The sequence below is a fragment of the Myotis davidii genome, unplaced genomic scaffold (genome assembly GCF_000327345.1).
Source record: "Myotis davidii unplaced genomic scaffold, ASM32734v1 scaffold162, whole genome shotgun sequence".
NCBI lineage: Eukaryota > Metazoa > Chordata > Mammalia > Chiroptera > Vespertilionidae > Myotis > Myotis davidii.
In genome coordinates, this window is record NW_006300036.1 from 3,844,549 (window position 1) to 3,860,369 (window position 15,821).

Consider the following 15,821-nt stretch of genomic DNA (forward strand, 5'->3'; position numbering starts at 1 on the left):
AGCTGGCTGAAAGCAAGTATCTGGAGCTTGTTTAGCTTCTATAATTGCAACATTGTTTCTTAGACTGCAGCTCAGAGGCCGGCAGCGGCAGGCAGGGAACCTTGGCTTCCTCCATCACTGGAGCAAGCAAGCCTCCAGTTCCCAACAGCTGCCTGGCTCCCGGCCGCCATCTTGGTTGGCAGTTAATTTGCATATCTCACTGATTAGCCAATAGGAAGGGTAGCGAAGTTATGGCTAATTACCATGTTTCTCTTTTATTAGATAGGATAAGAAACCAGTATCTTGGATACCTTATGGCAAGCAAAAGCAATTCACTCTGAAAATTGTTATAATTTATAAAATCAATGCAGAATGAGTATATAACCTAAAGTTGATTACTCTTTAGTTTATCATACATTATTTAAACTATTAATAAAGTATAAGATATAGCATTACAGCAATTTTTGGGTACATGACTAGACATCTTAGTACAAATTGAAGTTCTGAAAAAACCATCAGGAAGAATAACAAGCAATATACCTCTTTAGATTGATTTGAATTATGAAGGAATTCAATTTTAGTTAAAACTGCAGTTGTTTCTTCCTAGCAGTAGATGTCAGTAGAGTTCTTTTAATAAAAATCAAATGCCTGAATACCTCCATAGCAACAGCTTCCTGGTCACATTACCATATATAGGAACATTGCTCTGAGGACTAAAGATTCTATTTTCTGTAAGGATTTTGGAACAAATTGAAACACTTTAATTAAATTTAGAAAAAGGTACAGATTTCAAATGCAGGGTTTGTTAGACACTCATCCAGTGAGGCTTACTTTCTTTCTCTCTCTTTTCCCTGTAGTAATTTTGTTTTAAGGTTTATGCATTTTTCAAAGTGAATTATTCTTAGTGTTCTAATAAGGAATCTGAAATATCTGTACTAAACTCAAGCAACAATGAATATAAGTCTGGCTAGACATGTTGTGTTAAAAGTGAGTATGGTGAGGCTGAAATGGTAGGATGTTTGTGCATTGACAAGGGGAACACTGTGAGTGTAATATTTTGAGGAAGTTAATATGTCAGAGATGAGTGATTGGAAGGAATAACTAGACACAGAGAAAACAAGAAGTTATTTTAGAAATCCACATTTTCACTAATAAAAACAAACTCAAAGAATGAATAAAATTTAGTAACTGACTGAATATAGAGAATAAGGAGTTAAACGACATTACTTCTGTGACTGTTACTTTTATATATGAACAACTTGGCGCTTACCTCTGTGGTCCTATCAAATAAAATTAAAATACATTCAAGTGTTTGATAATTCTACTTAGACCTTTAATTTGTTAAAAATGAATGGATACTTTAACATCTATTTATTGAGTATGCAATACATACATTGCATTTATGAATTCAAATAATTCACAATTTGAGGCATACATTTATAAAGAGCAAATTTTTTAGATCAAGGAAACAGAAGAAAGCAGTTTATTTTCCTAGGAAGTATGTAGGAAACTTCAGTGAGGAGGTGACATTTGTGGCGAGCTTAGAAGTGAATAAATTTCAAGAGAGCAAGTCAAAGAATTGGGGAATTTTATCTGCTTCTGCCCATACAGTCAGTCTGGCTCTGCAGGCGTTTACTGAAGAGTGCAGACCCTTGTTCGGTGTCTGTTTTGTGTTAAAGCACTGTCAGGTGTTAAAACAAATCATCTATTATTAAATGCACATTTGTAAAAAAAAAAAAAGCTACAAATTTAAGTGTAGTCTTCCAGAGGCTGTTATTTATTTGTTTAGATTGTTACTGATTTTATTACACCAAACAAAGTGTACATAAATAAGCTGTTATTTGGCAAAGTTCTTTAGTCAGTGTCTCGTGTGTGTGTGTGTGTGTGTGTGTGTGTGTTATGTGTTGTCTTTGATTACATTTTTGTCCCTATGTTTTCTATTTTTCATTATCCCTATTTATTCTATCTGTCAAGTAGTTGGAAGGAAGCATGGGCTTAGATATTTTTTGGATAGATTATTTTAAAAGGTTCTTTCTCCCTCTTCTCTCTCTCTCTATTTCACTCTCCCTCTCCCTCTCCCTCTCTCCTTCCTTCTTTTCTTCTTCCCTCCCTTCCTCCGTCCCTCCCTCCCTCATTTAGAGCTTCTAAAGAGAAAACCACACAAACTTTTCATTTTTTAATTAGTGTAAAAAGACAAGTACTCAAAAATCATTATTATATGTCACAGGTTACTTTTTTCCTGCAAATGGACAGTGGCAAATTTTATTTACTTTTAATTGAAGGCATGCTAAGTGAGACGCGTAAATCAGGGGTCAGGTAAGCTGTAGTTCTCTGTGTTAAGTTTAAAAGTTAACCTCAGTCAACTAAAAGGAATTTTTTCCTTTCAATTGAAATTTCTTGCTATGGCTGATTTTATGTAATTTTAAGCCTTATATTGTGTGTGTGTGTGTGTGTGTGTGTGTGTGTGTGTGTGTAAATTTTTAAACGTTTTAAAATGTACTGCTCATAGGTACTTGTCAGCAGATTATAAGTTTGATAAGCAATACTATCATACTACGTTTTTGACGTTTCTGTATGTATTAGACTTAACTCAATGAGGTTTCTTAAGTGCTAGTTCACATTTTTTCTTAGTTAAAATATTTTATAAATTTGTTTTACAAGTTTTGCGATATCTGTTCCATACCAGTTTTTGATGAAAAGTTAACTGTTTACAAGGAGCCTTAAAGTCTGTACATTAGCTGAATTCCTAGAAAACACACACGACCATTTTAACATTTTATTTTGAGAGTGTTTTGTTATATGAACCTTTACTTGTTTGCATAGGGTAGTAATACATATTTAACTACTTTTCCTTTTTTTAAAAAATTAGCCTCTTATATATGAAACATTATATTTAGTGCTCTAGTTAACCTGTATATTGATATTAAAACACTCTTAAACATAAAGCCTTTTAGATCTATATTTCAAATCTTTAAAATCCTCATCCCTGGTTGAGATGAAGAGTTTTGCTAAGAAAGGCTCAGTAATGTGCTGTTTTATATTAACAGGAAACAGAACAGCAGTAGTGGTTTGAATACCCTGCAAACAGGAAGTTTGACACATGCATAGCTCTTAGCTTCTGTGTAAGAACTTGTTGAGCTCCTTCTGGAAGAATTTTCAGCTACTTTAAGTAAAGTGTAAATACACATGAATGGCAGCTTATAGAGAACTCTCCGGTAGCCAGTATTCAGGTACAACTGCTCTTCAGAAATTGGAAGGTTTTGCTAGCCGATTGTTTCATAGACACTCTAAAGGTACTGCACATGATCAGAAAACAGCTCTGGAAAATGACAGCCTTCATTTCTCTGAACATACTGCTTTATGGGACAGATCAAGTAAGTTTTGTTTTTAAATAATACATTATAACTAGAAGCTAAAATGCTAACTGGAGTTTTAGAATCAAACATAAAGAACTATGTTTTGTTTGTCTTTTTATGATTTGCACAAGGACATTTTGCGAGTTGAAGTTGAAAGAGTTCCACAAAAACTCGATTATAAGTTGAGCCGAACCATGTAGTTCATTATTTGTTATATCTATAACTTTTGGATATCAGTGGGAAACCTCTACGGAATGTTTACATCATTTCTAGTGTATGCTTCTGGCTGTTTTGCTTTTGTTGCTGTTGTTGTTCTTATATAAAAGTGAAATGTCTAAATTTTAGAAACAAGGAATAGTTCATTTTTTTAAATTTCTTGGCTGTATAAGCCTTAAAATTTGAAAGGACACAGAAGATTCTTGAATTTTTAATTAAATTTCTCGTTTATTTGCCAACTTTTGTTTTTAAACACATGTGTGGAAGTTACTTCAGTTTTGCAAGCAGGATTTCTAATATCAAAGCATAGTATGTATGATTAATCTATGTGAAATCTTATATTTAAAACATCTTAAAAATCAAAAGCATTCATAATTATATTTTATGTTACTTATAATTATGGTTAAAGGGGGGAGTTGTTTATGCATGCATCACATTCTTCCCAGGCATGTTAAAAATGTTTGGATTTATTGCTTGCTTTGCTAAAGGAGTGATATGTAACCATATTTGGTGACATGAACTTTAAAAAATGTATTTCACATATAAACAATACCAGTATTCCATTCCGCATTACACTTTGAATCCTCCCCAAGGTATTTTTGTCACTCTGATTAAAGGAACAATAGAATTACCCTTAGTGCTCTTGCCCTTTTTGATATGTTTGTTTGATCATCAAAAAGCATAGGTTTTGCCTTGTTTTGTTTATATATTCCATAGCAGTTAAGGGGAAAAAAACTCATTTTTAACAAAAACAAGACTGGTTTACAAAATTTACTCCCTGGTTTATACAGTATCTTCATAGTTCTATAGAAGCTTATTGAGTAATTTTTTTTTTTACTCCATCTGAATTATTTTTACCATTATGATATTTGAGGAAGAAAGTAAAGAATTTGTACAATATTTTTTTACTCTAAGGGTTTTCATTACTTATAATTAATTTTTACTACATAGCAAGTTAATAGATGAAAAATTTCAAATATCTTCAAGTTCATGGACTAATGAGTATTGAAATAATAGTATATTATTAATATTTACCATGCAACAAAAGTTTTATTACTCATTCTTTGCTTTCTTCTGTTAAATTGCCTTCTCTTAGACTTAGAGCCTTTTGGAAATCTTTTTTATGCATTTCAAAGGTCTTTTAATTAAAAGTTCAATGAGGAATGAATACAATACTAAACTTGTTTTTGTTTCACTAATACCTGTTCCTCAAAATAGTGGGTATTTAATAAATGTATCTTGAATGAGTGTCATGGGTTTGTAATGACTAAAGGTTATGTTTGAACTATACTTTCACCATTTTAAAAGTGTATGGGGCCTTTTGAGACACATAAGCTGTGGAAGATAATATCATGAACCATGATTTTTGATTTTTTTTTGAGAAAACACCTGATAAAATGCTGTTAACTTTTTGTATTGCAATGTCACAAAATAAAAAAATAGGATTATGTACAAGTAAAATTAGGAGAACCTTGTAACCTTCAAATAAGGAATGATATAGGCATGATATAGGAAATACTAAAATAGTAACTGAGTGTTCATTAATCAAGTATTCTTTAACTCTTCCGTCTTTCATATCCCCAAAATATCAAATATACACAATAATTTTATATATGTAATAATGACCATAGTGAGCTTACAGCTCTTGTTTCCTATTATGCAGTGGTTCTCAAACTTCTGGCCCTTTAAATACAGTTCCTCATGTTGTGACCCCAACCATAAAATTATTTTCGTTGCTACTTCATAACTATAATGTTGCTACTGTTATGAATCGTAATGTAAATATCTGATACACAGGATGGTCTTAGGCGACCCCTGTGAAAGGGTCGTTCGACCGCCAAAGGGGTCTCGACCCCCAGGTTGAGAACCGCTGCTTACAGAATCTGTTATGGAGGAGAAAACTCTGATGCAACAGAAACAGAGGAATCCTTTCAGTGCCAATTTCCAAGGTTTATTTTTGTGGCGAAAACACAAATTTTTATTCATCCATAGAATAAGTTATAGAAGGAGTCTTGACTATATGAAGATTTTATACAAACCACATTCTTCAAAGCTAGTCAAAGCAGCTTACTTGCAGGACTTGTTTGACAAGAAAAAGGAATGTAATATCTTTCGATAATAAATACTTGGAATGTGATTGTTCCAAAGGTGCTATTTTAAGAAATCAACTAAGCACAGAAGCTACAAGTAATTTTTTAAAAAGTAGGTTCATATACTATGGAGTAAAGATTAATTACCAATTTAGACATGTTTGAAATATAGCAAGTTTTAATCCAACTTTCTTCTTCAGTGACATTAAGTATAGAAAGAAATGCAGAATAAAGGCCATATAGTGGTTTCCAAGTGGCTTACATATGTTTCATCCTTTACTACTAAATTAAATAACAGGAGTTCCTATTTGATAACATATTTAACAGCTGATTCCATGCACATATAAGTACATGAAGTTCAAAAGAAAAACATGGAGGAATTCTGCTTTTCATTGTGACTCAAAATGAATAGGAATATTAACATTCATTGAGTTCTCTTTCTAGCAGATTTATTATAGTTAACTTTTAATAATTCCTTCAAAATAGATTGTAAATGGTGCATTAAGTTGTATAGTGATGAATTTGAAGAAGTTTTGCACATTTTAAATATTGGACTTTATACACTTAATGACTATGCAATTACAACATTTTAAGAACTGAATAGGTGAATATCGTCAAATACATTACCTATCCTCCTTTCCTGTGAATTGGTAGCCTGTTTTTCTGGCAGAGACAAGTCCATACTAGTGAATCTTAGATTTAAATACTGTATTGATAGCCATTCTGACAGGTGTGAGATGGTACCTCATTGTCATTTGATTTGCATCTCTCGGATGATTAGTGACTGAGCTTGTTTTCATATGACTCTCAGCCTTCTGTATGTCCATTTTCTAAACATGTCTATTTAGGACCTTTGCCCACTTTTTGATTGGATTGTTTATCTTCCTTTTGTTAAGTTGTGTGAGTTCCCTATAAATTTTGGAGATTAAGCCCTTATCAGATATGACGTTGGCAAATATGTTTTCCCACACAGTGGGTTTTCTCGTTGTTTTGTTGATGGTTTCTTTTGCTGTGCAGAAGCTTTTTATTTTGATGTAGTCCCATTTGTTCATTTTCTCTTTAGTTTCAAGTGTCCTAGGAGCTGTATCAGTGAAGAAATTGTTTCGGCATATGTCTGAGAATTTGTCGCCTTTGGATTCTTCTAGAATTTTTATGGTTTCCTGTCGTACATTTAAGTCCTTTATCCATTTTGAGTTTATTTTTGTATATGGTGTAAGTTGGTGGTCTAGTTTCATTTTCTTGCATATATCTGTCCAATTTTCCCAACACCATTTATTGAAGAGACTATCTTGGCTCCATTGTCTGTTCTTGCCTCCTTTGTCAAATATTAATTGAGCATATTGGTTCGGGCCAATTTCTGGGCTCTCTATTCTATTCCATTGATCTCCATGTCTGTTCTTGTGCCAGTACCAGGCAGTTTTGAGAACAGTGGCTTTGTAATACATCTTGATGTCTGGTATTGAGATCCCACCTACTTTGATCTTTTTCAGGATTGCTGCAGCAATTCGTGGTCTTTTTTTTATTCCAGATGAATTTTTGGAGGGTTAGTTCTAGAAAAAAAATGCTTTCACTTAAACTCTCTAAGAGTTGATCTTTGAATGGGAAGGTAATAATACCTAGTTGATTAAGCTACTATGAGGATTACATGACATACACTTTTAAAGTATTAATGGGAGGCCCAGCTGGCATGGCTCAGTGGTTGAGTGTCAACCTATGAATCATTAGGTCACGGTTCAATTCCTGGTTGGGGCACATGCCCGGGTTATAGGCTCAACCCCCATTGTGGGGCATGCAGGAGGCAGCCAATCAATGATTCTCTCTCATCATTGATGTTTCTCTCTCTCTCCCTCTCTCTTCCTCTCTGAAACCAATAAAGATCTTTGAAAATAAGTAAATAAATAAACATTGACTCGTGCATGTGTGATACATATAAAGCTCTCACTGGCACCAATCACATGCATGTGTTTCGATCTGTCAATGTTGATCGTGAATTTGGTTGAAACTTCTATTATAGAGAAAGGGAAAATGGCGATATTAAAATATTTCTTCTAATTAATTTCCTTTCAATGTGCACAAATCCATGCACCGGGCCTCTAGTAAGTAAATAAATACTGTATTGAACAAATGAACAATTTTATATATGATTCTTCAGGTAGAATCAGATAGCTAAAATGGTTGTAACAGAACAATTTTATGAGTCAGTTTTACCTCTCCAAAGCTCACGGTCTTTAAGACAGTTCACTTCCATGCTTATTTCTTTGTCCATTGAATCTGTATCATTTTAACCTCTAAGCTAGAAGATCTTCCACATTTCCTTTTTATCTATTTTTTCCACCTGCAACTATTCTGTAAGCTTATGGATATAATAGTCAGTTTTTATTCATTTGGCAAACTCAAATTTTGAGTATTTACTACATCAGTCTATAAACAAGTCTGGGAAGAAAATGATCCAGTTTTTACCCTCAAAAACAAGAGTAGGAAAAGCAAACACAAAACAACAATTCAAGGCATAGTGAAATGGTTGCTTAAAAGTGTATAAGTAGCTTGCTGTGGGCGTTTAATGTAAGAAGAAATTAACACTAAAGAGAAGATGGGGCCTTAGAGAATATTGAAGAATGAATAGAATTTTCCTTTTACAGAATGAATTAAATTTTCAGTCTCAAAGGGGGAAAAGGTTATTTTAATATAAGACAACTAGAAGCCCGATGCACGAAATTCATGCAAGGGCCTTGGCCCCAGCCCCCGCCTGTTGCCGCCGCAGCCCCCACCTGCTGCAACTTTGTTCAGAAGGAAGGACGTCCAGAAGGTCATATGGTCTAATTAGCGTATTTACACTTTTATTATTATATACTATAGGCCTGGTGCACGAATTTGTGCATGTGTGAGGTCCCTTGGGGTGTCCTGTGGAGATTGGGCCCCAGCTCGCTCCCCCAGCCTCACAGCCCCTTAGCCCTGCCTTTGCCTGGCACCGCCCCCTTACCTGTTCCACCATCCGCCTACAGATTGATGGATCAGGGTCTGGCACCTCTGCCACTGCCGCTGGTCACCGTCAGTGGGGTGATTGGCAGGGCGATTGGGCCCCCGCTCACACCTACCTTGGGCTGGTGCTGCCTTTTCGCCTGCTCCACCATCCCACTGCAGTCCCACTCTTGTTGGGGCCCATTGGGGCCAGCAGCACCTCCATTGCTGTCTGCTGCCAGCGCTGTGTTCCGCACCACCCTCTGGTGGTCAGTGTACGTCATAGCGAGCAGTAGTATTCCCTGTCAAACTCCTGGTGGAGGGGACAATTTGCATATTAGGCTTTTATTATATATGATGATACATAAATATATGAAAATATGAAAATTTAGGATTTACTTGAAGATATAATAAGATATTGTCTGGTAAAGCAGGCTGTGGATCTGATCTCAATACCACGGGGTATTGAGAAGGAACAGCCTTGACCAAGCTTCAGAAGATTTTGTTACCTAATTCCCCCAAGGTAATGGATGCCTAGCAACCTTATATTTACATAATTAAGTTGTCCACTGAAGTTATTCTTCCCACAGCAAAGATCTGCTTCAAGCCAACTGCTCCACTTACATAGAGAAGCACTTGATAACGTTCTTTAAATAGAAGTATAATTTACATACCATAAAACTCACTCATTATAAGTGTACAATTACTGATAAATTGTACAATTACTGATTTATTGTACAATTACAATAAATTGATAGAGTTGTGCAGTACCATAATTCAGTTTTGGAACATTTTTCATCACCCCCAAATTTATTTTGTAGTCTTTTGCAATCAATTCCCACTTTCACTTCAGTCTCAGACAAACTCTGGTCGGTTTTCTGTTCCTACAGATTTCCTTTCCTGGATACCTTGTATAAATGGAATTAGGCAATATACAATCTATTGTTTCTGGCTCCTTTTACTTAGAATTGCCCTTTGAGATTCACCCATGTTATAGAACATATCAATAGTTGCTTCCTTTTTATTGCTGGATTGTACCAAGCTGTTTGGATATAACATATTCTGTTTATCAACTTAGCAATTGATGAACATTAGGATTGTTTCTAGTTTGGGGTTATTTGGATAATGTTGCTGTAAACATTTGTATACAAGTCTGGATGTACATGTGCTTTCATAACTCTTCAGTAGTAGTTATCTATAATAATAAAAATGTAATATGCTAATTAGACTGGACAGCCGAACAACCCTCTGGACATCATTCCATATGAAGCCTCTGTGGCAGGGGCTGAAGCAGAGGCTGTTAGGGGCAATCAGGCAGGATGGCAGAGTGGTTAGGGGTAATCAGGCAGGCAGGCAAGTGGTTAGGGGTGGTCAGGCAGGCAGGCAGAGTGGTTAGGGGAGATCAGGCAGGCAGACGTGGTTGTGGGCGATCAGGCAGGCAGGCAGAGGTGGTTGGGGGCAATCAGGCAGGCAGGCGAGTGGTTAGGGTCAATCAGGCAGGCAGGCAGAGTGGTTAGGGGCAGTCAGGCAGGCAGGCAGAGTGGTTAGGGGCGATCAGGCAGGCAGGCAGGCAAGTGGTTAGGAGCCAGCAGCCCCGGATTGTGAGAGGGATGTGCGGGATCAGGTGTAAACCGGCAGTAGGGCATCCCCCGAGGGGTCCTGGATTGCGAGAGGGTGCAGGCCGGGCTGCAGGACATACCCCCACCCCCATGTATGAATTTCGTGCATGGTCCTCTAGTCTAGAAGTAAAATTGCTGGGTCATATGGTAAATTATGTTTATCTTTTTAACTTTCAGTTTTGTTTTTTCCCTAAGTGGATTTACCATTTTACATTCCTGTTGCTAAGGTTATAGTTTCTTCAGATCCTTGTTACCATCAGTATTTTTTATTTTAGCTATTCAGGTGTGTGTATAGTTATTCCCATATTTCATTCTGGTTTTCATTTTGTATTTTGTAATGATTGATGATGAGCATATTTTTCATGTTCTTATAAGCTATTCCTGTATTTACTTTGGAGAAATGTATTTTCCAATATTTTGCCCACTTTCAAAATTGAGTGATTTTTTTTGTCTTATTATCAAGTCTTAAAAGTTCTTTATATATTCTGAACACAAATTATCTGCCAAATACATAATTTGTAAATATTTTTTTATAGCATGTGACTTGTCTCATTTTCTTAAGTGATGTCCTTGAAGAGCAAAAGACTGTAATTTTAATGAAGTCCAACTGATCTTTCTGTTTTTATGGATAGCACCTTTGGTGCTAAATCTTAAGAAATCTTTGTTTAAACCAAGGTAATAAAGATTTTTATTCTACAATTTCATCTAGAAATCCTTTATTTGAATTAAATTTTGTGTATATAATGTGGGGTATGGAGTGAAGATCTTTTTCCCCTCTTACGGATATCTGATTTTTACTACACCGTTTGTTGAAAAGACTTTCCTTTTTCTATTGAATTGTCTTGGCACCTTTGTCAGAAATCAATTGGCCATAAATGTAAGGGTTCACTGCTGAATTCTAAGTTTTATCCCAGGGATCTATATATGTCTATCTTTATGCCAGTAATACACTGTCTTGATTACTGTAACTTTAAAATAAGTTTTAAAATCAATTATTGTAGTCTCCAACTTTGTTCTTTTCCAAAGTTGTTTTGGCTATACTAGCCCTTTTCATTTCCATATAAATTTTAGCATCAACTTGTCAGTTTCTGAAGGAAAGCTTACTAGGATTTTAGTAGAGATTATATTGAAATTAGATAATATGTGGAGTATTGCCATATTAACAATATTTCATAAACATAAAATGCCTCTCTATTTATTTGAATGTTCTTTAATTTCTATTTAATCTTTTCTATTTTTAGGGAACAAGTCTTGTTAAGTTGATTCCTAAGTATTATTTAAAATTCCTGTTAATACTATTGTGAATGAAGTTGTTTATTAATTTCATTTTTGGATTATTTGTTCCTAATATATTAAGATGTTATTGATTCTTGTATGTTGATCTTATACCCTATGATATTGATAAAGTTACTTATTAGCTCTAGTAGTTTCTTTGTACATTCCATAGAATTTTCCACATATAGGCTCATGTTGTCCACAAATACAGTTTTATTTCTTTTTTTTTTTTATCAATCTTTATGCCTTCAATGTCTTTTTTTTTTTTTATGTAACCTCATTCACTGACTGAGAATTCCAGTCCAGAGTTGCTTAAAAGTCGTGAGTGCAGATATCCTGCCTTATTCCCAGCCTTCCCAGACTTTATGGAAAAGAACCTATCTTTCACCATTAAACGGGCGGTGGGGTAGGTTTACGGTTAAGTATGCAAAATACAGAGTTTATTCTTTTGTTATTATTTATTAATTAGTGTATTATTTTGTATTACAACTGTAGACCTACTTTTGCCTACCCATGAATATGATGTCAGCTATATCCCCTTTGGCTAGTGTCCTGTCATTTTCTTTTAGCTTGAAGGGCTCCCTTAAGTATTTCTGCTTGCAACAGAAATTGTTGAGTTGTTTATCTTGGAATTCTGTATTTTTTCCCTTAGTTTTTGGAGGCTAGTGTTTCCAGATGGAGAATTGTAAACTAGTTTGTTTCTGTTTTCTTTTAGCACTTTGAATATATCATTCCATTGCCTTCCGGTCTCTTTTATTTCTGTTAAAGTCATGATTAATTGTATTGCTTTTTCCCTGTATTTGATTACTCATTTTTCTCTTCTTTCAATTTTTTTTCTGTCTTTGTCTTTCAATTATTTGAATATGATGTGTGCAGGAATGGAACTCTTTCTGTTTATCCTACTTGGTGTTACTTAAACTTCTTGCAGGTTAATATTTTCCATCAAACTCAGGCATTTTCAGCCATTATTTCTTTAAATGTGTTTTCTTTCACCTTTGTCTCAATCCTCTCCTTCTGTGATTCCCATTACGTATTTGTTGGTAACCTGAAGCTCTTTTCATTTTTCTTCTGTCATTTGTTCTCTGTATTCAGACTGGATGGTTTCTATTGATGTATCTTCAAGTTCACTGATTTAGTCTTTTGCCCTTCTCAAATCTGCTGTTGGGTCTGTGTAGGAAGTTTTAAAATTTGATTATTGTGTTTTCCAAGTCTATAATTTTTGTCCTAAATAATTTTTCTTTCTACATTAAGTATTTATTTGTTGTATCATTGACATCATATTTTCCTTTAATTCTCTAAACACAATTTTCTTTTATTCTTTTGACACATTTAAATAGTTGTCTTGAAGTATTTTGTTTGCTAAATCCTATATGTGAGCCCATTCAGAGACATTTTCTATTGACTGTTTTTCCTCATTATGGATTATATAATGTTTGTGTCAAAATATAGACTTTAAAAAATAATATTTTTGTAGCAGCTCTGGATTCTGATTATTTTTTTCTTCCCTGAAGGGTGTTTTTATTTATGTTTTGTTTTAGCCTATAGACTGCATCTCCCATGGTGTCTGCCTGCTGATTTCTCTGCTAGGGTTTACCCTGTGTCTGCATAACTTTGTTGTTAGTCAGTGATTGATCAAACGTTGTACTCACACCCTCTGAGCCTGTCTGTGCTGATGGAGTGGTTTGTGGGTGGGGGAACAATTCGGGGTTCAGGGCATGTTAAAGTCTGTACCAGTTTCAACTGGGTCTCCCCAGTGGGATAGCTTCCTGGTGAGCCAGGTGTATGCGGAGATTCTCTAGGCCCTCTGTCTCTCTAGTTTCCATTTTCCTTTAAATTTCCTGCTAGACCACTAGTCTGCCGCTTACCCCTACCAAGGCCACACTTCACATTACCAGAGATGGACACTTCTCTGTTCTTTTCCTATCATTTGCTTGCTTTTTTTTTTTTTTAATAACATCACTGGTTTGGGGGTTTTGGCCTCCCCTTCAAATCAAGGCAGCCCTCTCTGGTGGCAAAGCGGCTAGTTGTCATGGCCACCCCCACCCTGAGAGACAGAACTGGTGTACTGACTGAGCTGTGGGGGAACAGGGGCAGCACCAAGCAAGACCCCCCAAGACCCCCACTGTTCTCACGCAGACTCCAGCAGTTTTTCATGAATAAAAGCTTCTATTTGCTTGTGATGGCTGAATTTTCAGAGCCACGAAGTTGTTTTTGACAATTTTGTCCAGTTTCATAGTTGCTTCTTGGGGATAAGACTTGCTGAGTTACTTATTCCCCCATCACTGGAGCTCCTGTCTCACCTGGCGACTTTTAAAATGGCAGGTTCACTTGCTGAAGTTCCACTTATGGCACCATTCTGTGGATCATTGGTACCATGTTGGTACAAACTTTGGGTCTCTGGGGGTCAGAGAAGTCTGTTCACCATTCTCTCCAGTCCGCCTTGCTGTACCATCTGTCATCTTAAACCTGTTTGATGTAAGGAATCGTACACTTCAGCAGTGGTTGCCAGTAACTTTAGTGTGCATCCCCCTCTTTTTGAAAAGCACCTAAGTGGCATCTGACACTGTAATGTTGAATTTAATAGAAGTTTACAAACAAGTTGTTTCCTGATCTCCTTTACAAATAAAGATATATAAAGAATCATATTTTGTCTTATCCGTCATACAGAATGTTTAAATGGTTAACATTTGTGCTGCAGTATAGCTCTATGGCTCATGAAAAATGAAAGCTATCCGCGATCTGGGCAATGAGATTCATCGCCAATAGTCACTAGCAATTGCACACAGCATTTTAATATCAGCGAGGTCTGCAGCCAGCAGTAAGAGCTGGTGTGATTGAAAGGCGTTTAGGTGCAATCATTCTGCTGTTTGTTCCTTGCCAGGTTCAACATGGGATTGTGTGAGTATTTGAAGAAAACAGCAGGGTTTTCTTCTATATCTTTGAAACATGTAAGAAGGGTAAATACGTGCTTAAATCTAAGAAACGTGGTAATTTGAAAATCATATGGCTCTAAAATAAAACAGTATTGTATTTGCCTCGGTTGATTAAAGCTTTAGGAAAGCGACTCCTTGGTTACATGTGAACCGATAATTCTGGTCTAATGTTGCCGTGGTAACAACTCATGCTGATATAATTGAGAACATCTTATACATCCTGGTTCGGATATTTTCTCCCTGCCATTTTGAGTTGTTCTAGTGGTGTATGAAAGAGGCTGGGAGAACTAGCTGGGAAGAAATGAAATCTAGTGGGACGCATCTTTGGCATTAATTTGATGTTTGCTGGTGGTATCTATCTCGTGCTGTGCAGGGATGCTTCGCTTCTAGGGGCTTTTCTTTCTAAAACAATAGGCAGCTCTTTTCCTTTTCTGTGTGCTGCATGTTCCAGCGTGTGTGTTTACACCATCGGCTCCCACCTCTAGAGATTAGCACAGCTCCCTTTGCTGCTGGATTGTTGTTTTGAGCAATATGTTTTGGAAAGGTTGGTTTTCATCATGAGTGGTAAGTATGCTCTCTGAGACTCTGCAGCTATGTATTTTTAAAAAAATATTTAATTATAAGAGGAAACGTGTATTTTAAAGGAGCAGTTGTAAAGCCGGAGCTACAGTGAATTACAATTTCTGCGATGCTTTTACATTTAGGAATTTAGGCATTATACTAATTTGCTATAAGATCCATGAAGAACTGTAAAAATGAATGCTGTTAATAGTCATTGTAAATAATCAGTTCCTAGATTGCTTTAGGTTCGATTTGTTATATTTATTAGGTACTGTTGCTATTAATTGTGTTATAAATTAGTGAGTGACAAGACCTACCATCGTAAGAGGAATGTTTTTGTATCTGAGCCTGAAGATAAACTTTCTTTTTATTAGCGATGTCATTCTAATATTTTTGGTTAGCTCCTTTTTAATTATATAAAAAATACTAATCTTGAATAAAATGTTGCTAACATTTTATTGACTTATTGGTTGCTTTTTTGTATAGTTCATTGAGAAACAGAGATTTAATGATGAAACAAGTAGGTACATTTTGGTTTTGGAAGCTTTGTTAAAATTTTTCAGAAATAATGTTTTGGGGAAAATAATTTGTTAGGATAAGTACTCTTGTGATCATTGGTTTCATTTTGTTTTTATAATATGGCATATTTTTAAATATTCTAAAAATGGTTTTTGAGAAAATATACTATAGTATATACTACAGTTTATCATACAGTGAACGCCATTCACTTTAAGCCAAACCTGCAGCTAAAAATAGATATCCTGTTGTTAGTGTGAGAAATATTTGCTTAGAGCAGAATTCATTCGTATCTTTTGTATTCACTAAAAAAAGAGG

At 35.5% G+C, this 15,821-nt stretch overlaps 1 protein-coding gene across 10 annotated transcripts in view; it reads left to right on the top strand.

The window, feature by feature from the left end:
- PRKACB (protein kinase cAMP-activated catalytic subunit beta) overlaps positions 1 to 15,821 on the top strand; it is a 130,741-nt gene that overhangs the window by 61,129 nt on the left and 53,791 nt on the right. For 2 of the 10 annotated variants that reach the window (XM_006776234.2, XM_006776237.2), the window contains exon 1: positions 14,266 to 14,391. The exons of 2 other annotated variants lie outside the window; for them this stretch is intronic. In XM_006776234.2, the coding sequence (XP_006776297.1) occupies positions 14,382 to 14,391 (10 nt within the window). In that variant the 5' untranslated portion in view covers positions 14,266 to 14,381. Of the gene's footprint in view, positions 1 to 3,031; positions 3,354 to 14,265; positions 14,392 to 14,660; positions 14,991 to 15,821 lie in introns of those variants that run through there. 6 more of the 10 variants (XM_006776238.2, XM_006776240.2, XM_015572115.1 and 3 more) reach the window with 5 other exon arrangements.